The sequence below is a fragment of the Penicillium psychrofluorescens genome, assembly GCF_964197705.1.
Source record: "Penicillium psychrofluorescens genome assembly, chromosome: 2".
Lineage (NCBI taxonomy): Eukaryota > Fungi > Ascomycota > Eurotiomycetes > Eurotiales > Aspergillaceae > Penicillium > Penicillium psychrofluorescens.
Genome location: NC_133440.1, coordinates 1,127,080 through 1,150,380, shown reverse-complemented (window position 1 = coordinate 1,150,380; position 23,301 = coordinate 1,127,080). Strand labels below are relative to the sequence as shown.

At 51.6% G+C, this 23,301-nt stretch overlaps 7 protein-coding genes across 7 annotated transcripts; 2 read left to right on the top strand and 5 right to left on the bottom strand.

Annotated features, from left to right (window-relative positions):
• Nucleotides 1–1,848: 1,848 nt before the first annotated feature.
• On the bottom strand, nucleotides 1,849–3,054 carry PFLUO_LOCUS2646 (uncharacterized protein; the record flags this gene model as incomplete). The annotated part of the gene is made up of 1 exon (XM_073779808.1): nucleotides 1,849–3,054. The coding sequence occupies one exon, from the start codon at nucleotides 3,052–3,054 to the stop codon at nucleotides 1,849–1,851; it is 1,206 nt and encodes a 401-aa protein (XP_073636726.1).
• A 2,365-nt stretch (nucleotides 3,055–5,419) lies between these two features.
• PFLUO_LOCUS2645 (uncharacterized protein) lies at nucleotides 5,420–7,002 on the bottom strand (the record flags this gene model as incomplete). The annotated part of the gene is made up of 3 exons (XM_073779807.1): nucleotides 5,420–6,531; nucleotides 6,613–6,757; nucleotides 6,820–7,002. 3 exons carry the CDS (start codon nucleotides 7,000–7,002, stop codon nucleotides 5,420–5,422), a joined length of 1,440 nt encoding a protein of 479 aa, XP_073636725.1.
• A 3,937-nt stretch (nucleotides 7,003–10,939) lies between these two features.
• PFLUO_LOCUS2644 (uncharacterized protein) lies at nucleotides 10,940–12,030 on the top strand (the record flags this gene model as incomplete). Its single annotated transcript, XM_073779806.1, has 3 exons — nucleotides 10,940–11,104; nucleotides 11,158–11,442; nucleotides 11,545–12,030. The coding sequence occupies 3 exons, from the start codon at nucleotides 10,940–10,942 to the stop codon at nucleotides 12,028–12,030; spliced, it is 936 nt and encodes a 311-aa protein (XP_073636724.1).
• Nucleotides 12,031–12,344: 314 nt separating this feature from the next.
• PFLUO_LOCUS2643 (uncharacterized protein) lies at nucleotides 12,345–13,028 on the bottom strand (the record flags this gene model as incomplete). The annotated part of the gene is made up of 1 exon (XM_073779805.1): nucleotides 12,345–13,028. One exon carries the CDS (start codon nucleotides 13,026–13,028, stop codon nucleotides 12,345–12,347), a length of 684 nt encoding a protein of 227 aa, XP_073636723.1.
• A 1,732-nt stretch (nucleotides 13,029–14,760) lies between these two features.
• Nucleotides 14,761–15,460, top strand: PFLUO_LOCUS2642 (uncharacterized protein; the record flags this gene model as incomplete). The annotated part of the gene is made up of 2 exons (XM_073779804.1): nucleotides 14,761–15,040; nucleotides 15,138–15,460. 2 exons carry the CDS (start codon nucleotides 14,761–14,763, stop codon nucleotides 15,458–15,460), a joined length of 603 nt encoding a protein of 200 aa, XP_073636722.1.
• A 677-nt stretch (nucleotides 15,461–16,137) lies between these two features.
• Nucleotides 16,138–18,462, bottom strand: PFLUO_LOCUS2641 (uncharacterized protein; the record flags this gene model as incomplete). The annotated part of the gene is made up of 2 exons (XM_073779803.1): nucleotides 16,138–17,204; nucleotides 17,259–18,462. 2 exons carry the CDS (start codon nucleotides 18,460–18,462, stop codon nucleotides 16,138–16,140), a joined length of 2,271 nt encoding a protein of 756 aa, XP_073636721.1.
• A 910-nt stretch (nucleotides 18,463–19,372) lies between these two features.
• Nucleotides 19,373–23,132, bottom strand: PFLUO_LOCUS2640 (Telomerase reverse transcriptase; the record flags this gene model as incomplete). Its single annotated transcript, XM_073779802.1, has 5 exons — nucleotides 19,373–21,277; nucleotides 21,330–21,731; nucleotides 21,778–22,121; nucleotides 22,179–22,418; nucleotides 22,472–23,132. The coding sequence occupies 5 exons, from the start codon at nucleotides 23,130–23,132 to the stop codon at nucleotides 19,373–19,375; spliced, it is 3,552 nt and encodes a 1,183-aa protein (XP_073636720.1).
• Nucleotides 23,133–23,301: the final 169 nt, after the last annotated feature.

Below are 23,301 nucleotides of genomic sequence, written 5' to 3'. Positions count from 1 at the left end.
CGGCAAGCCGTGGTTTCATCAGGTTCGCTGTAGACGGTCCAACAGAGAAACCCAGGACGGAACAAATAAAAATCAACCCTAAAGTTCCCCATTTTCTCCTCTTCCTGCTATTCCAGTCTTCATTGATCGAGCCCCACAATTCTGCAGACCATAGGAAGCTGATGTCTTTGAATTCCAGGGGCGAGAAAAGGGTTCCAAATGGAATCCCTGACCCAAACGCAAGTTCTCGTCGGACGTGGCTGATCAACAGTGACGTTAGGGATGCCAACATCAAGAGCTCATGAACCTTAGCAGCAAATTGGAGTGCTGCTAATTTTTCAAAGTCTTGGCCCGAAATGCCCGACAGCTCGCCGCCAATATAGTAACCGGTTGCATTGAGGACGAGAATACACAGGGCTGCGGCAAGCGGGACGACGTAGATGACGGATCTGAGCGCTGTGGCCCATCTGTCGCGGTCTATGACGGTCTTCTTCTCCTCTTTCAACTCGTGACCGAGTAGGCTGGATAGTGGGCCGAGGAGAACAAGGAGACGATTAGACTTTAAGAAGTCCAGAATATAATCTGAGATTTTCAACTCCTTTGGATCATGTTCCAACAAAGAATCAGTCTGTGCCGTTCGTGGGGGCGAGGGCTTTAAAAATGTGCTGTCGTGGATACGGTGACGATCTTTCTGATTCACAATCAAGTTAGCTCTCGAGTCAGCCTGTAAAAAGAGTTCGCAGATTCAGAAACATACTGTCATTTCTCGTGTCGCTGTTTGCAGAGGGAAAATAGGGAATATAAGCAGGTGCTAGTAGAACAGGCGAGAAGGGACGAGAAAAAAAAAAGAGGCGGAACAGGGTGATATGATGGTCTAGCTCGTACGTTTAAATGTCTCTGGAGCGAAATATGTGCGTGGGAGATAGCAGGATTAGCTCCCGACGATCGCGCTTTATGAAAGATTAAAGACGCTCTTGAGAGTCATAATGGCAATGCACAGCCTTCAGTAGCCAGTCACATTTTAGACCCATTGGCGCCCACTCCGTAGGAAGCAAGTATCCTGCAGCCAAGCATCCTGCAGCCAGGAGCGCCTGGAGAAAGGCGCAATCAGTGCCCAATGTGAAAGTTAATCAGGGCCAACCTATTCGCCGCTAAATTCGGGGGTCCCAAAACTTCCTGATTCTTTAGGGAATAGGGGGTATTTTGCCATGGCTTCTAATGCTATTATTAGAAATATTCAGTCTACCGGTATTATTGTCTGGTGGCAGTGCGCATGAGTCTAGTAGGTCTAGTTACGCCAAGGACGATGATCCAAGTTTGCCTGGGTGCGGGCGGATAGGACGGCCCGAGCAGTCGGCATTAGCTCTTGTAGGGCATCAAACGAACCTAACATATTCCAGCCGCAACACGCGGGACGCCATCTTTATTTAGTTAGACTCGTTGGAAACAAACTTTTATTGGTTGTTTCTATTCGGTCAGACGGAGTTGTACGAATCAATGGGTGCCAAGAACCCTTATCGGATCCACTCTAGTACCCAACCCTGAGAACCCACGAGTTTGCCTCAATCCGACCTATTCTCGTGATTCTGTTCGGTGCCCAAGGCACCAACCACGATAATAACCCAATAAGATTCTTTAAAGCCCGCTAATAGTCACCCCGGTATTGGCGTCGGGGAAGGTCAGCCAACTAAAAATATGACTTATCCGACTTGAGAGGCATGGACTCTGTGGATAGCTCAATCAACGACTCAGGCGACTATATAAATTACTCTCTGAGGGTTGATCAGATTTGATTTTGTTTTGCTGCTACTATGAGAAGGCCAGATAGAGACAACACTGAATTTGTTGATTTCGATATATGGCTATAGATCACCCCCCTACACCATAAAAAATACCATTGAACCAGGTATCAAATTCAAAATCGACATCGGTTCCCAGATTCAAATGATCATAGGTTTCAATTTTATTTTCAACCGAATCTCCCAATACCCCATAAAGGGGCAATTCGTCAGATGTCGACTTGAGCGTCAACGTCGAGAACTGCGCACAGGCGCGATTGAAATCGATCAAGTTGTCGGTATTTGGGGTTGAGTCTTCAGAATAGAAAATGGTGTCAATTAGCGCGACGCCTCGGTGAGCAAGCACATCGCCTTCCCGCATTGCAAGTCGAGACCGTGCCGCGGTGATGGCTGCCTTGTAGGTTTCGGTGGTGGTGGTCGGGGTATCTGAGGTTGCATTCAACTCAAAGCAGAGAATAACTGCTGCGGTGATGCAAAAGGCCGTGTGGGTCCATATTGAAGGATTGTCGTCTTGTGTTAGCTTTGCGTGTTCACGCAGTATTGTTGTTGCGGCTGCCACGCAGGTACGTCTTGTATAGCTGTACAACCGCGAAACAAAAGCGTGGAAGAGGAAAGGCCGATGGACCATGATGATCTTCTCGGCCGTTGTAATCGCAAAGCTCCTGCGAGCAATTGGTAACCACGGCACTTGCGCGTCTTTCTCCCTATCTGGGCGGAGTAGAAATGATGGTATATCTTTCACAAGAGCCTTCATCTTCTGATCAGTTCTCATGACATGAAGGTACTGTTCGTGGAGGGGCTTTCGCTGTCGCATCGGACCCAGTCCATCGTCTAGCTCTGGCATCAAAGCCGCTAGCTTTGCTAAAACGCGGGCAAATGAACTGACTGTTGGAACATTTGTTGGCATTCCAAGTAGATCATGATCATCTGCATTCAGCGGAACGCCTGTTGAGAAATGCGCTGGAGAGATGCTGTATGTATCAGTGAAAGGGATGGCAAAATGGTCTTGGATCACCATTTGACACCAGACCCTCTTGCCGACTTCGCGCTCCACTCGCTCCGCCCACTGTTCTTCTGTTTGTGCTGATGAAGTTGAATGGTCCTTAATCTTGTGGACGCCGAGACATTCGGCGATGCGAACGGCGGCGTTGAACAAAGTTGCGTTTAGCTGACTCAAACCGAGGATATGAGCCGCCTCGGTGGAGATGACAATGGCTTGCAGGGCGTGGAACGAGATATTTTGAAGAAAGTCAGAGCTGTACAGAACTTGAACCATGTTGAAAAAGAGTGTTTTAGAAGACTGCAAAGACTGAGAATTGAGACCAAGGGAATCTTTCACTTGGTCGCTGTTCTGAATCGAGCAAATCGTGGACGACAAGACCGAGAGATAAAGTGCCATCCACAAGGGATGATCGCACCTCCCGCTGGCCCAGAATACTTGGCACTGCTCTAAGAAGGTTGGACCATGGAGGCAGTTGTGGTGCCATCCGAGATGGAAGATATGGAACCGGACTAATTTCTCCGCAACGGCGGTATCTGGGACTTGGACAATTGACATCAAGGCAGACCCCCAAAACTGAAACGACTGGCTGTTCAAGGATAAAAATGGTTCACCATACCGCTGATAAGGGCATGCACATTTCCTATGTGGAAAGCAGTCGGCGGAATTTCGACCCCACGCAAGATGCTCAATAGCGGTTGGCAGGGACAGATTTGGTTCATTTGAAGCGGCATTGCTCGAATCAAATCGTATTGGCTTTCTCCCACGTAATGCGGACGAGCTTCTTTCTGGTGATGTCTCGAGGCTCTCTGGCTGCAAAAGATCATTACTAGAATGCAGTTGAGAGATTCGGTCTTTCAACCTTTGAATGGTCGAATGTGATGATTCGGGCGACGACTCTTCTAGCTCCGCCACGACGGAGCTTAGAAACTCAATCTCTGCTTCATTTTGCGAGCCCTTCTTGCGAATTTGCACTACCTCCCTTGAACAATGAAGGTTCCGCTGTCGGCACCTTGAGCAGGGAATTTTTTTGTCGCATTTTCTTTTTTGCTTTGAACACTCTGCGAAACTGTCAGCAGGGGTTTCCTCATCATGTGATCATCGGCCTTACCTTGACAGGCAAGTGGTTGACGCTGTGAGACCCGCATCTTGACGGCGACCGCGCGAGATGAGCAGGTGGATTAACGTTTTAAGTCGTTGCGCGATCAATTCTAGTTGATTACCTAATGCCACGCGAAGCTTAATTGCGGAGCCCCGAATTTCCGGAATTCATGCGGGCGACTTTGCGAACTCGGCCGCTGCCGACTTCAGAATATAAAAGGAATACGGATGGCTGTTATTCAATCGTTTTTTCTTTTCTGCTACTGCTACGATTCTGACCCTTCATATCACTTCTAAGAATGATCTGTCATATGTAAAATCCTCCCAACACGGTCTTTTCTCAGAATCACCTCCTCGGGACAAGTCTCACATCCTCACCTAATTAATAATTAATTGAGACACAAATATCAAAGTCAGTATATTCCAGAAATATCTTGTTGCTTGGCACAAATCCAGAAACTAACGAGCAATGCCTAGGCCATGTACATCGCCAATCCTGACAGTCTCATGCAAGAGAGCTCCATTCTCTCTACGAGATCAACAGGCTCAACTTCCAATTCTGGTCTTTCCCAACCAGAAAAGATCACACTCTATGTTGTCGCGGCATTAGCCGCAGTCGCGGCCGTGGCAGGCGTCATAATAGCAGTTTTCCGTGTACGGTATCAGCGATCGCTGCTTCGCAGTCCTCTGTTGGCCAAACAAAGTCGAGTACGGGGTATTCCTCGATCAATGTTGGACACGCTTCCCATCATCCAATACGACGACGCCAATGATACTCCTTCAAGCAGCCAAAGGACAAGCTCTGAGGGGTTTACAAAGTCTGCAGAGGCTGGATACGAATTCTCTCAGCCAATTGCTACGCCATTCGACACGAAACCGTCTGTGACGATCGAGACATGCCATTCGACTTGTCCCATTTGCACAGATGATTTTGAGAAGAAACAATACTTGCGCGTTTTGCCTTGTCGTCACCAGTTTCACAAGGAGTGTGTCGATTATTGGTTGCTCAGAGTGTCGGGTACTTGTCCCGTGTGGTATGTTTCTCTTCAGCTTTGACAATACTCATACGACAAGAATCTTGCTGACCACTTCCTGATAGCCGTGTGGACCTCAACCCTTACGAAGAGACAAATAATAGCGTAAAAGGCGACCTTTCGCTAGATCTCGAGGCAGCATCACCTATCCAATCTCCCAGCTCCGTGCATCAGACCCCCTGGAGGGGCGATTGAACATTACGCGCAATCCTGGATTTTCTATATCTTAGCCTGTCACTCTTGGCTTGCCGGTGAGCTATGATAACGGCGACCTCTTGGGTCCACCATATATGACCTACTCCTGCACTAGATAGAGTTGGAACCTCTAATCGCTTCTTACGAGACTTGATATTTGACGTCAATTGCGAGTCAATGGAAGAATAAGATAACTTGAACATGTGCATTAAAACATAAACCATTTTTGCTTCTTCATGACTGGAGATAAACCAAAGATATAGTCAATTTATGCCAACGATGAAAGTTCCCGTCATGTCAACTGGCTGTGTTTACAAAAGACCAAGAAAGACACTCAAAATAACAGCCAAAGAGCTGATGGCAGGAATGGCTAGATTGCCAGCAGCACTGGTGCTCGAGACTGTAGCGGAAGCGGCAGAGCTAGAGCCGGTGGTCGAATTCGAGCCAGCGCTGGTGGTGGAATTCGTATCATAGCCGACGGTACCGGTAGAATTGACGCCAGACACATAGGTCTTACCATTTCGGGAGTAAGAAACACCGGTATCCAGGCCAAACCCAGCGTCGTAGGGGAAGGGCGAGGTGTAGTTGTAAGTCGGGGCGCGGCCCTTGTAGGCGTCGACCACTGACTGGAGAATACCATGGCCAGCCGAGCACGAGCCACTTGTGGCGGGCACAGGCCAGCTGGCACGGTATTGCGAATAGCCCCAGCGCTCCAGCGGGCCGGGAAGAGACTGGTTCAGCCACAGGCTGTTGGCGTCGACGTCCCAGTTAGTGTAGTTGACCTTGTCGGCGACCAGCTTGAACAGGTTCGCACCACAGTCCCAGCGACCCAGCGACGGCAAGCCCCAGTTAGCCTCGACGGATGCGATGCTCGAGTAGTGGGTGTAGACGGTCTCGTCCGTGGTGCCAACCATGTTCTTAGGGACAGCACCGCCGAGGAGGATACTGAACACACGATTGCGGTCATTGTAAATTTCGGATTCAGGGACGTTGTAGGTCTCGGTCTCATCGAAAGTCAACAGCAGCAGAGTGTTGTTCCAGAAGTAGGTGTTATCCATGAGGTTCGACACGAAGCCTCGGAGCCAGTGCGAACCGAAGGTGATGTTGGTGTCATGGGCATCATCGGTCATGTTGGGGGTGATGAAGGCCCACTGCGGCAGCTGCTTGTTGTTCAGATCATCGTAAAACGAAGTGAAGTTCTTGATCAAGCCCAGAGCAGTGTCGTTGCTGGAGATCTGGTCAAAGATCACCAGAGGGTTGTGCTTGCGCATGTAGTCATCGGCATAGGTCTTCTGGTTGGAATAGTTGTAGCCCTGGAAGCCTGCATAGGGCATAGCCTCTTGGTACTCGCCCCATGAGATACCCTTGGTATTCAGCAAATCAGCGATCGTCGACACGTTGGACGGGATGTCGTGGAAGAGATCTGGAATTCGGCATTAGCTTTTGAACGGCGCCAGAAAACGAGGAGATCCTAGTCCCTCTTTCTCCAAGTCGGTTCACTCACCATTGTCCATGCCGTAGTTGTCACCACTAGCAGCGGCACAGTAGTTGGGCTGAGAGGTGTGGCCGACACCATAATAGTTGGTCAATTTAATACCCTTGCTCGCCAACCACTGCTGGTCAGCATTGCCCGCGGCGCTGCTGTAGTCCTGCGACCAGGTTAGTACGGTTGGCACGGATCAACAAAGCATAGCACACGAGGAAAACATACGACATTCTCCAACCAGATCTGGTAGAAACGGTCAAACGCCTTGCCTTTCACATTTGAGGTCCAGGTTTGGGGCACGGTAGTGGCCTGGGCTTGGTCAATTGCGGCCACGGCGGGCTCTGACGTGGTGATGGTCGCCCCGTTCGCCAGACCGGCCACGACAAGAAGAGCGGCAACAAACACCATCTCGAACAAGATCGCAAAGGTAGGTTGAGCGAAATCGGAATGGAAGCAGTCCTGGCCTGGAAATCAAAAACCCGATCCTTCCTCCTTTTATAACTCACTTGGGCATCTCGCGTGGTTTCGTCGATGCGACCGCGGAGATTGGTCTCACGCGACGGTGCCGAGTTACCGGCGAGGGACGGGGCCAATCACCGCGGACGATCGATAACACGTTCCTGCATGGTCCCAAGAGGAAGTTGGTCCAGGGCGGGGCGTTGGTCAATTGCCCACCGCGATTGGTGCGTGGCGCACCGGTAGAGGCTTATCCACACCAAGCCTTTGACTAACGTGCTGCTCCACGCGACAAGATATTGCCAAGCGAGCCGATAATAGGGCGTGGAAGAGGTCAGAAATGATCGAATTGGGGAGAGGGAGTGGGGAAAACAGAGGGGAAAAGTTGGCCATAGGAGGGGGGGCGATTATTATTACACCGCGTGATTTATAATTAATTAATTACGAAAAAGTAGGCAGACCAGATTGCAGGAGTGGTCCTCGGAGACCAGTAATGCTGACTTGAGTATCGGGGGCGGTATTATTACTACCTAGTTGGACCTGGCCCTCCGTGTGCATCGTCTGTCAATAACCTCACCAGACCAAGATACGTTGGGTTCTGCTCGATCCAAATGTAAGCAAGTCATCGACACTCAACCATCTCTAGAAACTAGACAAATGGTTAAGCGACACGCTAGTTGAGCGGTGCCATTCTAAACGGTTCCTTTTCTAGGCACCCACAATCTATCAGCCCTGGGCACGGACGTGAAAACCAGATTGTGTATTCATGTTCGCAATCAACCAATCAGTTGTTCATTTGCCCGATGTAGTTTGCTTCCCTTTTTTATCTTCATATTGAATCCGAGTTTGCCATTCTTGTTAGTCATCTTATCGTGCCAGTCTCTACGGACGGAATGAAGCGTTGGGAATAGCATGGATGATTAGTGTCCAGCCAGAGCCGGGGCGCTAGCGTCTGTGCCCAAAAAGTGTCGCAGCGTCAGTTCAATACCCCTTCTGGGATCTCTAAGAGCCGAAGACCTCCATTGCCTGAGTACTATGTCTGTGCTTGATGGGTATTCCATTCATCTTTGCGTGATTAGGAATGCAGGCACGCAGTACGGTCGGACCTTCCTCTTTGGATAACCAGTTTCGACCACATTTGTTCTTAGATTCCCAAGGGGGGGGGGGGGGGGTTGTAACAAATCCCTTCGCACTCCGATATGTGCTACGATGTACAATCCTGCACTCAGCTGTATCTGCTTGGGCTATAGAACGACTGCTTGTTTAAGGACTACTACCTAAATGTGATGCTCCATTAACCTGGTCGTGATGATTCTTCTAGGTATCCTATTAACGGAGGACTTAGTGCGTCAACTAAAAGGACAATTAGAGGAAATTATCGACCGAAAATATACGACATTTTAGAAGTTGCCGGGCGTATAGTGCTTCGTTCAAACTTACATATGCCGAATATGGTTATACTATTGTTGGAAAGGGAACTACGGCGGGATTGTGAATCAATACTTGAGGTCCATGATCAAATCATGCTAGCAGATATTGAAAGAACTCGATAATGCCGCGGTCAAATATTGGGAAGCGGCCGCCGATCCGCCACGTGCAGCGCCCCACTGCGGCGCTGTCTGTCTCTTGCCCCAGTCTAAAAGGGCGTATCGAATCTCGGGATATCGTACAGTCATAGTAATCAATAGATTAAAAGCTTCTAAGAAAACTTAGAGCGACCTATAAGGCTTTCTCATGGCTGGAAAGCCGGGTTTCAGCGTGTTAAGACACCAGTTTCCCAAATTTCTCTACTTAACAATGACAGCGGATCCGGCTCTGAACCATCCCGATGGCGGGAGGATAGCAACCCCGGAATTTGACAAAATGCACTACGTCACCGATCGGGGTTTGGTTACGCCGGAGTGCTTGCGTTCTGCCTTATATACCTGTACCATTTGTTAACCTACAAATTTCTGTCCTCGAAACTCTCGTCGAACCTCTCATCGCAGCTTCAAAATGAGAGTCATCATCACTGGCGCTACTGGCTTTGTGGGTAGCGCGGTAGTGCGCCAATGCCTTAACAACCCCGCCATCACAAGCGCGTTGATTCTAACGCGGAAGCCTCTAGCCACAGACATCTCTGAGAATCCCAAAGCCACTGTGATCATTCACGAAGATTTCGGAAGCTATCCAGCAGAGCTCTTAAAAAAGCTTAGCGGTGCGGAAGGCTGCATATGGTGCGTTAACACCAATAGTCACTAGTCTCCGAGTACTAATAGAGGTGAGCAGGACGATCGGAGGGCCCGCTTTCCGGTTCCCTGACCTAGAAACGTGCCAAAAAGTTCACGACTACGCACTTACTGCTGCAAATGCCTTTATGGAGACCTTAGCCCCGGCACTCAATGGGAAGAAGTTCAAATTTGTCTTTTGTAGCGGAATTTGGGCAGAATGGGATCAGAAGAAACCCTTGTGGCTCATGAAGGACACTAGAAGAATTAAGGTTGGTGACATCCGATTTCCAATCGTACGTTAAAGTTTAGGGCTGATAGCAATTCAGGGTTACACCGAGAAGCACTTGTCGGACATTGCAGACAAGGAAAGGGACGTATTTGCGGTCTCTTGCGTCCGGCCAAGCTTGATCATATCCTCTAACTCTAATGTACTGATGAAGCTGTTTTGCTCGGCATTCTCCGCGATTGAAGATGACCATCTCGCAAGGGCTATGATCAAGGAACTTCTGGACGAAAGTTCCGGAAGGATCATAGAAGTTGACCAATTGCTGAAGATGTAAAGAGCAGCCGACTGCGCGTCGATCTACGCTAATAGGGATTGTCAAGGATTGGACCCTCACCGCATTTCCTATTTGTACTAGACAATTATGATTTAGTTCAGTTGTTGGGCTTTCCCAGATTTATCCTAATCTGATGATTATTAATTTCACAATGTGCACTTCCATTTTGGGACGTCGTACGTGCTACGGAGTATATTTGACAGGGATACCTGTATCTAACCCATCCTGTGCTATCTCGGACCTAGTGGGCATACCGAGTGAGCCAGTGACCTTCCTTTTTGATAAGACATCACCAGCGCTCAGGCCATATCACCCATTGCCAGCAACGCCCTCTGACAATGGCCGTGCTCCAATCTCGCGGCCGTAGGGACTCGCGCGCATCAGCCCTGTCCCGCCCAGGCCCCATGAACCTCGACATCCCGGTTCGCTTAGGAGCTACTCCAGTCGACGATCCAGAGCTTCGGCTTTTTTGGATACGGAGGGTACGGGCAGAGACCGCTGGCTAGGCCACCAATGAAGATGAGACTATTTTATTTATTACCTGTTTTGGGGGGGTGAGATGGACTCGAAGCCCACGAGGCGGGACGCCTTACAGACAATCGGTGGGTAAAGCGAGCGCCATACATATCCATGGAGGACGCCTAGGTGCGATAATACACGACTCGCCGTCGAGGACATAGTGTCGATGGGTGTAGGAAGAATGCAAGTACACAATATTCAATCAAAGTCGATTGGGTCGGACAAAGCACGTCATGGGTCTCGAGCCCCAGACACCAGGTGTTCCAACGGCTTGGCCTCAGACCCCCCGGCTTATGCCCCTCCGCTTATGCCCCTTCTACACAGTACTTCATATATCCCTTCTTCTTTCATTTGATCTATATATTGCAGCCGCACACCCACAATCACCCAGAGGATCTTGTCAAGAATTGGACGCTCCACCCCTCTTTATTTCCTATTTTGAACTAGTTTCTATCAGTTGGTTTGGCCCCCATAATTGTTGGGCATTCCTGGACTGATTTAATCAGAGATTTGTTCCTTCGTGAATTGCACTTCAATTATAGTTATTCGCACCGTCGATTTTGACAGATCTATCAACCACCAAAAGAGGCCGAACAAACTATGACTACCACCGGCATTGATCCCGACCTGTTCGTGAAAGAGGGTGCCTTCACGACCCAGACTCATCGAGATATATATCCAGCGATAGACCCCACTCGCCCTGAGCTCTCCCAAGCTGGCAAGGTGGTCGTTATTACCGGTGGAAGCCGCGGATTAGGACGATTGGTAAGGAAATGACTTGTCGTGACATCTGCCGCAGATTTCTGATAAGCAGGTAGGCTTTTGCAGCTTCCTTCGCTCGAGCCAATGCCGCAGCCATCATCCTCCTTGGACGGTCTGCTACCGACCTTGCTGTGACAGAGAAACTCGTCAAAGAATGCAATCCAGCGACACAAGTGCTCTCGATTACAGTTGATGTCCTTGATGAGGCGGGCGTGAAGAACGCTTTGCAAGAAATCGTGACCCGGTTCGGTGTACCGCATGTCCTCATCAACAATGCAGGCACACTTGCTCCCCTGAAAGGTATTATGGATTCGGACCTAGATTCTTGGTGGAAGACTCAGGTGAGTTTTCTTAGTCGTTGGAAACCGCAACTCCTTCACCTTCGAGAAATGAACCCCCGCAGATTGAGATGGTGCACTTAAGCTAAGAACTCGCAACAAAAGGAAACCAACGTCAAGGGAGTATTTGTTGCCACAAAAGCTTTCTTAGAAAAGACTGGCTCCAATCCATCAGCGCCCACAACGATCATCAGTCTGGTTTCGCTGGCATCTCTGGGTACCCCAGACGGCATGAGCTCTTATTCTATGTCCAAGCTAGCTGTGACTAAGTTCACAGCGTACCTGAATGCTGAATACCCGGCTATTACCTCGGTCTCCCTGGATCCAGGTATCGTCCCCACCGATATGGGATGCAGTGTGTCATTCCTTGCGCCGTTTATGAGAGACACTCCCGAACTATGTGGAGGAGCTTCGGTATGGCTGTCAAGTGGCGACAAGAAATTCCTGTCGGGCAAGTACGTTTCTGCAAACTGGGACGTAGATGAGCTTGAAAAAAGAAAGACGGAGATTCTAGACGGCAATCTCCTGACACCGTTCTTGAAAGGGGATTTCGGGGGGCCGAATGTGGTCGTGGACGGTCCCACAAAATAGTGCCGCACTCTAAATATAGACTTGCTGCACAATTACTCCTTGGCCAGTAATGAATTTCTTTAACTTAAAAACGGGGCGCAGATCCTATCACTCAGCAGAAGCTGAGCACGAAGATGATCATTGGCTGACAGATTCTTCAAGACAAGTGTAGCTATTGCTTCTGCAGCCCCCAGCCTCGGCACTTTGAAAGGTCGAGCTGCGCTCCGTAGATATCGTCTCCTGATGTGTATTTCTTCTTGATTTGCCTTCGAGACTGCACAATCTTATTTCAGTCAATGGAAGCCTGATAAGGACATGTATAAATCGAATTATTCCTAGTTCCATGGGTTCCAGAAAAGGCCAGTAGGATCCCAGACACTGGCCAATCTCCTCAACTCTCCGACTCTGTCCTCCGTATGCAGCTCACTCAGTTCGGCGTCAGGACCAAGGTTGTTCAGAATGGTTCGCGGTGGTTCTGAAGCGGATCGGCTCTGCCTGTACAAGGCTTTGACTTCTTTGGCAAAATCTGCTGCGGCCGACTTGGTCCTCTCTTCCGTGAACCAACTGATGATCAATGCTTGAATTCCTCTGTCACGGTGACTGCAGTATCTCGCCCGCCCTTCCGCCGTGTTGCTGATCTCAATTTGCTTTTGAGTGTTGAAGCTACTCAAAACTACGGTGGTACGTCTTGCATCCTCGTATTGCGTGGTGAAATCAAGCCACTTGGCGAATGCAGTCACGATGCTCGCCGAGCTGGTCTCCTTAACTAAAGCGGATTGGATGTCTTTGAATCCGCCGTGCACGTCAAAATGTGCAAGGCCATCGTTTATTTTGGGCAAGGGTGTCAATACTGTTTGTGCGGTGATAGCTTTGGCGACGGTTTCATCATCGAATAAGACCGGGACGGTCGCTTCTGCATGATCCGGCGGGCCATAATAGGTCACTGTGAGAATAATCATTGGTGCACCTGGCTTGGGTGCAGTTGGTGGCGCTCTTGCGCAAACCAGAGCTACAACCATCGGTGGGGGAGGAGGTTGAAGTTTATCAAACACTCTGGCCGCAAGATCAATCGCCGACCCTGGAAAGATGAGCCTGCGGGTCCAAACCCCATCTCCCGACAGTTGAAGATCATTTAGGGGAAATATCCTCATTGTTAGTGAGGTGATCACTCCAAGTCCGTTGCCCGCTCCGCACAGGGCATTGAACAGTGCGAGACTCTCGCCAGTCGACGAGGGGCTGACTTCCTCTGGTCGCCCCTCAGAAGTGATCAGACGGACGGAAAGAACATGGTCAACCATCATCCCATGTAATCCACCCATGGTCGGCTACGTGAGCCTGTATTAGTACTTCACAACGAGGGCAGTCCTCGGTAAGCGACTTACGTTACCTCCACCTAGTATACTCCCGACAACACCAACCGCATTGCTGTTGACCCATGTGGTGTAAAATCCTTGGTCAGTACATGCCTTAACCAGCTGACTAGTCACAGCTCCACCTCCCACGGTGACTGTCTGAGCGTTGCTGTCTACTTCAACCTTATCGAACTTTTTCAAGTCGAGATATAGTGTCTTCGAGGTTACTGGGACAAATGAGCCATGCCCACCGCCAGCAGGCAACAATTGCAGTGCATTCTTCCTGCAGTAGTCTATGGCGACCAGAATATCTTCTTCGGATTCCGGAACAATGGTAAGAGCAGGACGTTCAAGAATGCCCGAGTCAGACCATCTCGAGACTGAGCGGTATAGTGGTGTAGAGGGGTCCGAAAGGATGACATCGCCTTGCAGCTGTGGGAGGTCGCTCATCTTTGTTGGCTTCTATCGAGATACTTTCAGGAATGAAATGGGCGAAATGAAATGGACCAGGAGGACGTGCTGAGTTGAAGTGAATGTCAGCGCGGATCACAGCGGATCAATCCGTAGCTAAGGCCACCAACAAGCTTGTGGCGTAAGGCTGGCTGATTCATCTTAAGTATGGGCAAGACTCGACGAAAGAGCAGGACATTATTTGTCATGGAGCGCCCGCTAGAAATCAGAAGAATAACTGTACTAGAAGTGCGAGGGCACGTATGAGGGATATGCAGGGAGTAGGAAATATCCGATGCTAGCGGCATCGAGTGTCGATGAAATTACGCGAAAAGGCACTTTGCGGAACGACCGATCGGCGAGAGTGGAAGACGGAGCGCCCGCCTAAGAATAGTGTCTCTGCTTACGATCTGCAGGTCTCAGCGTCTTTCAAGCCAACCATCTAGCGGAGGGGCGGAAAAAGATCGCGTTGAATTACCCGGTGTAAGACATCTGTAGAGTACGACAATTGCTGAATACCTATTACCCTTTCTGGCATCGGCAGCTCTCGAGAACCTATGGGTTCTTCACGGACTTATTGGGCCCGCAACGTCATCGTAGTGGGCACGGGTTGAACTGGAGTGAGACACAGCCATAAGAGCACCAATTGCCTACCAGTTAAGGGGCCCGCTCGGCACGATCTCAAGGCGGGGTATACGGAGCCAGTTTCCTTAAACAGGAAATCCCCAAGAGTTTGTCAGCCTGATGTCTCACATCCTGGTAACCGGGCGCAAACAGACGATAGCTTCAACCTTGCCAAAAAAGTCATATAAAGGGACAACCTCACCTCCCCCAGTCACTCTTTTTTGCTCCAACCCAGACAATCCATTTATTTGACAGTGATCAACTCACCCATAACAAACCCCCCTTTTGACCATTCCATCCATTATTTTTCGCCATCCCCGCAAAAATGAAGTTCGCCGCCGCTCTGTCTGCCCTGGCGCTTGTTCACGCCGCCGTCGCCCAGACCATCCAGTCGAAGCCTTTTGAGCTGATGATTCAGTCTTCCAACAAGGCGATCCACGGCAAGAAGCTGCTCGCGTCGTGCCACGAAGGCGCCGCTATTGAATCGCTCTGCGTTACCGGTGGCGACAGCTCCCGCTACTTCCTCAACACCACCAAGGGATCTTCGCCCGTCAAGGGCTATACCACCTCTGGCCTCCTGGTCTGGAACTTGCCTGTTGGAAACGGTACATGGCGCCCCCCCCCCCCCCCCCCCCCCCCCTTTTTTTGAGTGCTTCGTGCATCTGCGATGGAGGGCATCACTAACATCTGTTTGGTTTGCAGAGCCCCAAGCCGATTCTGAGCCCATGAGCTTCTACGTCGACCCAGGCACCAATGTTGCTCTGCCTCTGTTCGAGCCCAGCTACGAATCCCAGTACGTGGCATTCGAGGAAGGGACCGGTGCAATGGTCATTTTCAGCTACCTCGATGACACCGTGACCCCTCCTACGGATACCAAGGTCAAGGTCCTGAAGAACTGGTATGCCTGCGAGTACAACTATTCTGGATATGTGTACCACACCTTGAACTTCGTCTTGGGTGATGCCACCGCCAAGCCCCAGAACCCTAGCTGCGTCAAGGTCCAGGTGCACCGCAAGTTTGTCTAGATCATCTAGGGGTGTCGAGGAATGGGGTTTGGGAGAGGGAGCGGGTGAGGGAGCCACTAATGTAGGAAGCGTTACGGCTCGGGCTGGAACTGTGTGAATGTACAGTGAAGACTGGAATACTATGTAATTTTCATCTGGTGTCGATACACGAGTACAATAAACGAAGTGTGCAATATGATGCTTAGGTTCCTATTAAAAAACCAACTCATGTTTCCCTGCCTGATGAACTACAATATTCAGAAGCTGTGGGGAAGTAAACTCCTACAATAACAAATGACCAGTGTGCACTGCCAAATGGAAATAAGAAGGCGTTGATTGCGGCCTACTAATGAGTAAGAGGATCGGGCTTTGCAAAGGAAGAGACACATCAGGATAGTAAGTGGTAAGAATACACGTTTTCGAGGTTCATAGGGACAGCAAGGACAAAAGAGGGGAAAGAGAACATGCAGGTCAATGACAAGACATGAGTATTGGGGGATCTATTTGATGCGATGTATCACGCTGAACGATCAGCTAGTTAACAAAAAGTGGCTTGAGTAACGAGGGGTGCATAAAGCGAGCGAGTGAGGGTAGCCCGGTGCGGATTCGACAAAAAAAAAAGGGTTGAGACGAGAAAGCGAGAGAAAGCCGAGTAACTAGTGCCGAGGGGTGGAGCAAAGTAAGATGATGGGTTTAGGCTATTTTTGCCGGACCTTGCCCGCTTCCCGCACCTCAAGCATAAATCCATCCTCATTGCCCGCAGCAGTAAGAACCCAGTAATCACCGACGCCGGGATTAACAACCTGGCCACCACCAAAACCTGCCGCGGCGGGAGCACTGTGGCGCTCCTTCGGCTTTTGGGCATTAGTGCCGAGCTGACGGGGCCCCCAGCCCAGGATATCGCGGACAGCGGCACGAGATTGGTCATCCGGCTGTTGGAACGAGAACAGCTGGGCCTGGAGACAGCCCATGAGAGCAACAGCGGAGCGGATCATGATGCGGTCGCCTTCGAAGACCCAGCAGTCCCAGACGCGGGAGATGCGCTCGAGGTCTAGGCCGTTGGTTAAGAGAGAGCGGAACATGGGTTCCCAGATTTCCTCATCGGATAGCTGCAATGTCTCGTGGAGGTGGACGGACAGTCGGTTGAATTTGTATCGCATTGTGTCCGAGGCCAATTTGTATGTGCGCGCCATTGCGCCGCGGTCCCATGTTAGAAAGGCTAGGGGGAGCGGGCGGTTGAGAGCGTTGGCCATGGCAAGGAACGCTGAGGATGGGGTGGGGAATTGGAGAACGAGCAGAGCGGCGATTGTGTGAAGGCCGTGTACGTATCCCACGTCGCTGCGGTACATGGAATACGCCTGCAGTACATCAACCAGGGTTTCGCGGAGTGGTCCGCCTTCTTGGAAGAGATTCAGGTCCGGAAACGCCTTGGAGACGTCTGCCTGGATCGCATCAAAGGATTCGAGCATTCGTTTGCAGTCCTTACTGGGCTCTGCATCGGTCTTGGCTTGCAAGCCCTTGGCACGCTGTAGTGCTTTGATGAACGTTTCTTCGGTCAATTCCAGCTCATTGCCAAGGGCGCGGCTCCATATGGCTCCACGGTTTCGGGGAGGAATCCCACGCCACCACAGCTCTCGAGTGCGAGGCTCACGCAAGATTCGGTCCCAATTGGGAAACACATGCTCATCCCAGATGTTCTGGAGCGCATTTCGCGTGCTGTCCTTCTCACACTGGGCGGATGCGGCCCGGGAAGCTCTGCGTTTTTCTGCAGGAGAAAGTCAGCCAAAAGATAGCACAAGATTTCTGACAGGAAACTCACCAGCTTCGCGCGACTGCGCCATCATCTGCTTGTACTCCTTCAAATGTTTCTTCTCTTCGTTCTGGTCCTTGGGCGGCAACCAGCTAGGGCGCGTCCGCGTCAACACCTTCTCCTTCTCCTTGCTAATCGGCAACGGATCAACCATGATGTTGGACTTTTGCACCGGCGGAAGTTCAATGAGGCCGTTTGAATTCTGCTGCGAATCGGAGCTCGACTTCCGCGAGGACAGGCCGCTCTGCACGGACTCCTCGCGCTTGCGGCTATTCTCGTCTGCGTGGTATTCCAAAGCCTCGGTAATGATCTTAGCTTCTTCCGACAAGTCTGACAAGTAACTGTTGTACGAGTAGGCACGGGGGTTGCGCGGTGAGATTTGCCCACGCTCCGGCCCGGCAGAGCTCGACCGTTGCGTTGTGCGCTTCATGCGGGCAGCCTTTGAAGCATTTTGCGATGATTGCGATCCTTTATTTTCCACCGTATGCCCAAAGGGCAGCGGGCGCCGGCCTGGACTGCGACTATTCGGGCTGGGATTGCGGGACGGAGGGCGCTCCTGGACCGGCCGGGGAGAGATTGGCACGTTCCACAGACTTGCATCATCCGGAAGGTCATCATCGGAATCATGATATTCCTCCTCTAAGTCACGAAGCGACTTGCGATTCGGTTGCCAGGGTTGTTTCGAAACAGGGACCCGAGCAGACAGAGGAGACAGCGCCAGGCTGGTCGTCGATGCTGAGCGGCTGGACAATGGCCGCAATGGCGATGTGGATCGTGACCGGCGGGGCTGGTTTGGGGTGAGGTTGGGCGAATTGACGGTGCTAGTTGAGTCCCCTCTGTTCCGGGTCTTCGCGTTCAGGGAGCCTGAGGACTGAGGCGTCTTGATTGCTCCGTTGATTTGGTTGTGCATAGACGGGTAGGGCCTCCGGGGCTTTGGCGTAGCAGTCAAATCGCGAGTTGTCGCGGACGGACTTTTGTTGACCATCCTGGTGGTGGACGAGCGCGCGATCACGCCCGCCCGGCCATAAGGGGTCGCTTGGTCCACATCGGGAAGCTCAGCATCATCCCCCAAGCCGATCTCCTCGAAGTTGGAAGCATCCGTGAAGATACTGTCGGGCTCGTCTATTTGGGAGGAGTGGAAGGAGGACGATTTCGAAGACTTGGACCCCGACAGATCGGGCGGGGAGTTGGGCGACGGGGCAACGGTGGTCATGATCTCATGAGGTTTCGGTTTTTTCCAGACACAGTATTCCTCCTCAGAGACTCCCTTCTGATCGGTGTTCCATACACAAGGCACGGAGATCGAGGGGGGCGGGCAAAAAAGAGCAAACCACGGGGCGGTACCGGAAAGGGTGGGAGATCACACGCAAGGGTCGACCGAGCGTGGGAGAAATTGGGGGGCGTTCGGTGAAAAGGCACGGGGGTTATTAGGCCTGCAGACCCCTCGCTGGAAGAGTGCTCGAGTAAAGAAGTAGAGTGCAGACCCAGCTGCAGCCTGAAGGTAGCCAGATCAGGTCTAGTTTTTGTCGCAGAATCAGGAGGCCGCACCGCAGGCGAGAGCACTGGGGGCCAAAGAGGTGGGGGAATGAAGGCGATTCGGAAAATAATGAAGGAGAGGAGGAAAGAAGTAAACGCACAAACTCAAATGGAAAAGAAAGAGAAGAGAAAAGAGAAAGACTGTGGGGGAGGACACTCGAGGAGAGAAAAAGAAGGTTGAAAGCAAACAAGGCCCAGGTCACGCATCCGGCAAGCCTCAGGCATCGGCCGTTCCCGGTCTGGCCGAGAACAGGGGGCGACACTAGGTACGCTTATCGCGAGAAGGATCGGGATGGTCACACTACAAACCACACGGATCGATCACTCTTGATTGGATTCAGGTATACATCTTACCATACTGGTCGATCTGAACCACAACCGCTCTCGATCTGCTTCCTCCAGTCGGATCGGCATCCAGTCGCAGCAGATCCGCGGTCTGGCCTCACGCGGATGACTCAGCTGGAGTATACAGGGGATCTAGGGGGATTTTTAGGGTTATGGAGATACAAACCTTAAACCCTCGAGAAATAACGGCTAGGTCGGGAGGATATAGTTTACATAGGTTTGTAACTGTACATACGATCTTCCTAAAACCGCCATTCTTCAAAAACCGCATTCCCCTTTCGCACCACCTGCGCTATCCGCAGAGCCTCTGCATTCGAGGCCGGGCGTGCATGTTTCGCCAGCTGATCCAGCCACCGTAGCACCGTCGTATATCGCGTTTGCTTGCGGACCAGCACAAACCGGAAGGCGGCAGCCGTGAGATATTGAATGTGCCGACGCGTCACGAAGCACGAGAACGAAGCCGAAGAAGAGGGGTTGGTGACGGCGCTGCGCGCTTGGATCATACCCGCGGTTTGCGAGATGAGGTCGCGGATGGTGCGGATTATGACGGCGGGACTGGGGTGTGCTCGCCCGCGGAGTGATTTCATGTGGCTGTAGGTCTTCATGGCTGAGGCGACGAGGCTGGTGTGGAGATTGACGAGCACGACGGTCCGCGAGTTGTGGACGTCATCGAGGTACATTGGGTGCATCTGGAAGCGATATGCAGATAGCACTTTGCGGCGAAAGGCGTGACCGGGGAGCCGCGCCGCTTCAACGGTGAGGGTGTTGGAAATCGTGGCGGCGGCTGAATCGTCGGGCTCTAGCATACGATCGTGGTCGCGATGGATCTCCAGCGTGTGTGTGTCAATGAGGCACCCGCAGTACGGGAAAAGTGACGACCCTTCCAGCCGGGGAATGTGGATGCCGTTGACTGCGGCGGTGAAGTTGACCAAGCTTTTGGCTGCGTTGACGGAGATGCCGTAGGAGGGCTGACCCGGGATCATGACTTGCGCAAACCGCATGGCCAAGCTCGGATCTGGGGTGATGAGAAGAAAATCGTCTATGAGGCGGAGGAGCAGGGCATCCTCGCGTCCCAGGAAGCCCAGCACCGCTCGTTCGAATTCGGCGTAGAAGAAATTGCACAGCAGACTGGACAGTACCGAGCCCTGTGGGATACCGTTGCGCTGACGAAAGTACTTGTTGCCCATCCTCACCAGGTTATTCCGAACATGCTCGTCCAGAAGATCCAGCAAGTCTTCCGTACCATGTGCCTTTTGGTTCACCGTGTCGACAAACACGGCGTTTTCCGACCGTGCCTGGACACCACTGGTGATCAGGTCCGGCAGGCTCTGCGGTCGCATCGCAGGCGCAGCGCGGCCTGCATATTTCCGTGAGGTCTTCCATTTGTTTGTAGGAATATCAGATGGCCGAATCTCGACGTGTCTTGTGATGTGGTAGGATTTTTCAGAGACCAGGGTCTCGATCAGATGAACCAGCTCTTTCTGGGGGATGGTATCGAAGCAAGCCTGGATGTCAAGTTTGACAAAGAAGAGAGGTGGAAGTTTTGGCCGTGTCCCTTTGCCTTGACCTGATTGGCGTTGTGCAATCTGTCTCTTGAAATTCCACAGGCGACGGTACATATCGCCCATGGAGTGCAACGACGAGCCCATCTTTGACGGAGCTCGCTGCCTCTCGTAATTCAGCATGTTGTAGATGGGACCGATGCTCGAATTAATGCTGGGAGCATAGTAAGACTGTTTTCCACCCCAGACCGATGGCTTCAGGCACCGTTTGCGCAGATTCAAAATGGGCCGCAGGCCTGTGGCCTTGGGCAACAAACGCAGAGCGCCAAAGCCCAGAGAGCTCTGCGCCACCACGGCCCTCGCTCGATCTTGAGGCAATTCTTCAAACATAGACGTCTTCAGGTCGGCAAAGGGCTGCTTCGTTAGCTGCTGCCACACGTCTTGGCGGAAGTAGAAGAGACGATTGCGGTGACTCTGTGACTCGGTGACATAGAAGTTGGTGCGGATGAGGGGGATGAGAATGGAATCAAAGATGTAATACACGAATTCATGGAAAATTTCCATGCGTTTCTGGAAGTCTGACAGGGCAATTTTGTGCTTGGTATCGTGAAGACGAGGTGGTTCCAGCCAGGGTATGCTGGTAATCTGAACGACTGGCGTCAGTGTCTCTGATGAACAGTGGTCGTGGAAAACCAACCTTCAAGCCTTTGCATACTTCATGCAGGCTGATGCTCTCGAATCGACGCATCTTGATAAACCGGTCGATATGTTTGAGCACAATTCTCCGATTTACGAGACCGTCTGCACCAACCCCGTAGAATGTAGGGGGAAAGAGCGTCTGGATAACAGCTCGACAAAAAGCCGAGACGGATGAGACGGGGGTGGCATAGTCCATCATTCTGGTTTTGGGCTTTTGGATCATTTTTTGATATCTGCTCGCAGGCTCTTGAGAGGCAGCAGGGTATTCGTTGTTGTCCTGATGCGGCTGGTTCATCTTCACCTGGGTTACCAGCTTTTCGCCAATAGAGAAACTAGGATCATCGGCGGCACTCGTAGACTGTGTCGGCGAAGCTGGGCCGAGTCGCCCGGGCCCAATTGCCTGGTATGGTCAGCGAAGGTGTGAATACCAATCGACAGATACTCACATCAGAGGGGCAATAGTGCTTGAGCAACTCTCCATAGGAGCATCTTGCGTGGCGATTTCGCAGTCTTTGAACCAGTTCGCCAGCTGTCCCACGAAGCCTCTTGGGTAGCTTTGGCGAACCGTGGCCTTCGTTAACCATGAAAGAAGACTCGAGCTGGGGCTTTCGCGCTTGTTTTCGTGCCTCGAGTTGTGATATTTCATCTTCACGGTCCATGTAAGTTTTAGAGTACTCGATGTTGTCGCACGTGAAGATGTTCTGCAGGCCGAATTGTCTGGGGAAAATGTACTTCATGACATGTGCTGATTGTTCTGCTGAGTCCAAAGACGTGCAGCGATTGAGAATGTCTAGTAGCAATAAGCCTAGCACCGATGACTTGATTTGGGGGGAGGGCTGGTACATACGAGCGCTCCCGAGTCCTAGATGAGACTTCCCGTTGGACTTGCCGGTAAGCCGGGCGTACAGTATGCGCCGCCGAAGGAGCGCAATGCGGTTCAGACCACGGGCTTGACGAGCTTCGTGTTTTTGGGGTCTCTTTTCCGTGCTGGGCTTCTGCTTATTGCCATGGACCGGTTCCTTTCCAATAGGCACGGATTCTCCGGGTCGAGAACCGGCTACAGGCTCTAGCTTTGACAGTGGCATTCCTGTGGGGTTCAGCAATAAGCATGGAACATAGTATCGGACTCCAGGTGCGTACCACTGAGCTGGTAGAAGATGCCTTTGCGGTCGTCTACGCACGTGAAAACGCCACAGTCGAACAACAACCGCATCATGATCTCTTCTCCATTTTCGCCCAGCAGGCCCAGGGCATCCGTCCACGGTGCTTGCTTGAGGGTCTGAACATTTTGATTCGGGAACTGAACCGACAGGCCGGGGATGTCGGTCTGCAGGGCATGTGCGCCAGGGCCCGACCGTTGGAACCCCTGCGCGAGCAAATGTTGCGGCTTCTCGGTCACATTTCGTTGAAAGATTCTCCAGACCACAAAATCGACGACCTCTGATTGGGGACAGGTGGGCCCCGTGTCGGTGCTCACGAGAATGGACCGCGATTGCGACTGGGAGAACGCCAGATAGTCCTGCACCCGAGCCGAATTGAGAGTGGGAGACGATTCCTGATGCACTCCGACCAGCGTGGAGTCGAGCAGATATGCCAGGCCCGTCACATCCTGCGACGCGAGCGACGCGATCCGGCGACGACGCGACTTGGACGAGACGGGAAGGCGCCGAAGCAGGTACTGGCGCAGTGTCACGACCTCCGGGTAGTACAGTGAGATGACGGGATGGTGAGGGTCTTTGACTGGCGATATGGGTTGAGCGGTTTTGGTTGAGGCGCCGGGCCTCTTGCGTTTTTTACCCATAGTGGGATGGGTGGAAGAGGATGAGGGAGAGCTGTTGCCGATCGGGGAGATCGGACGCGGGAGCATCCTCCAGGTAGTACAGTGGGCTACTATAGCCCTACCGCGATGATCTTATTGACTACTCCTACTATACGCGCGATACCTACATTGTCTAACTATATCTCATATT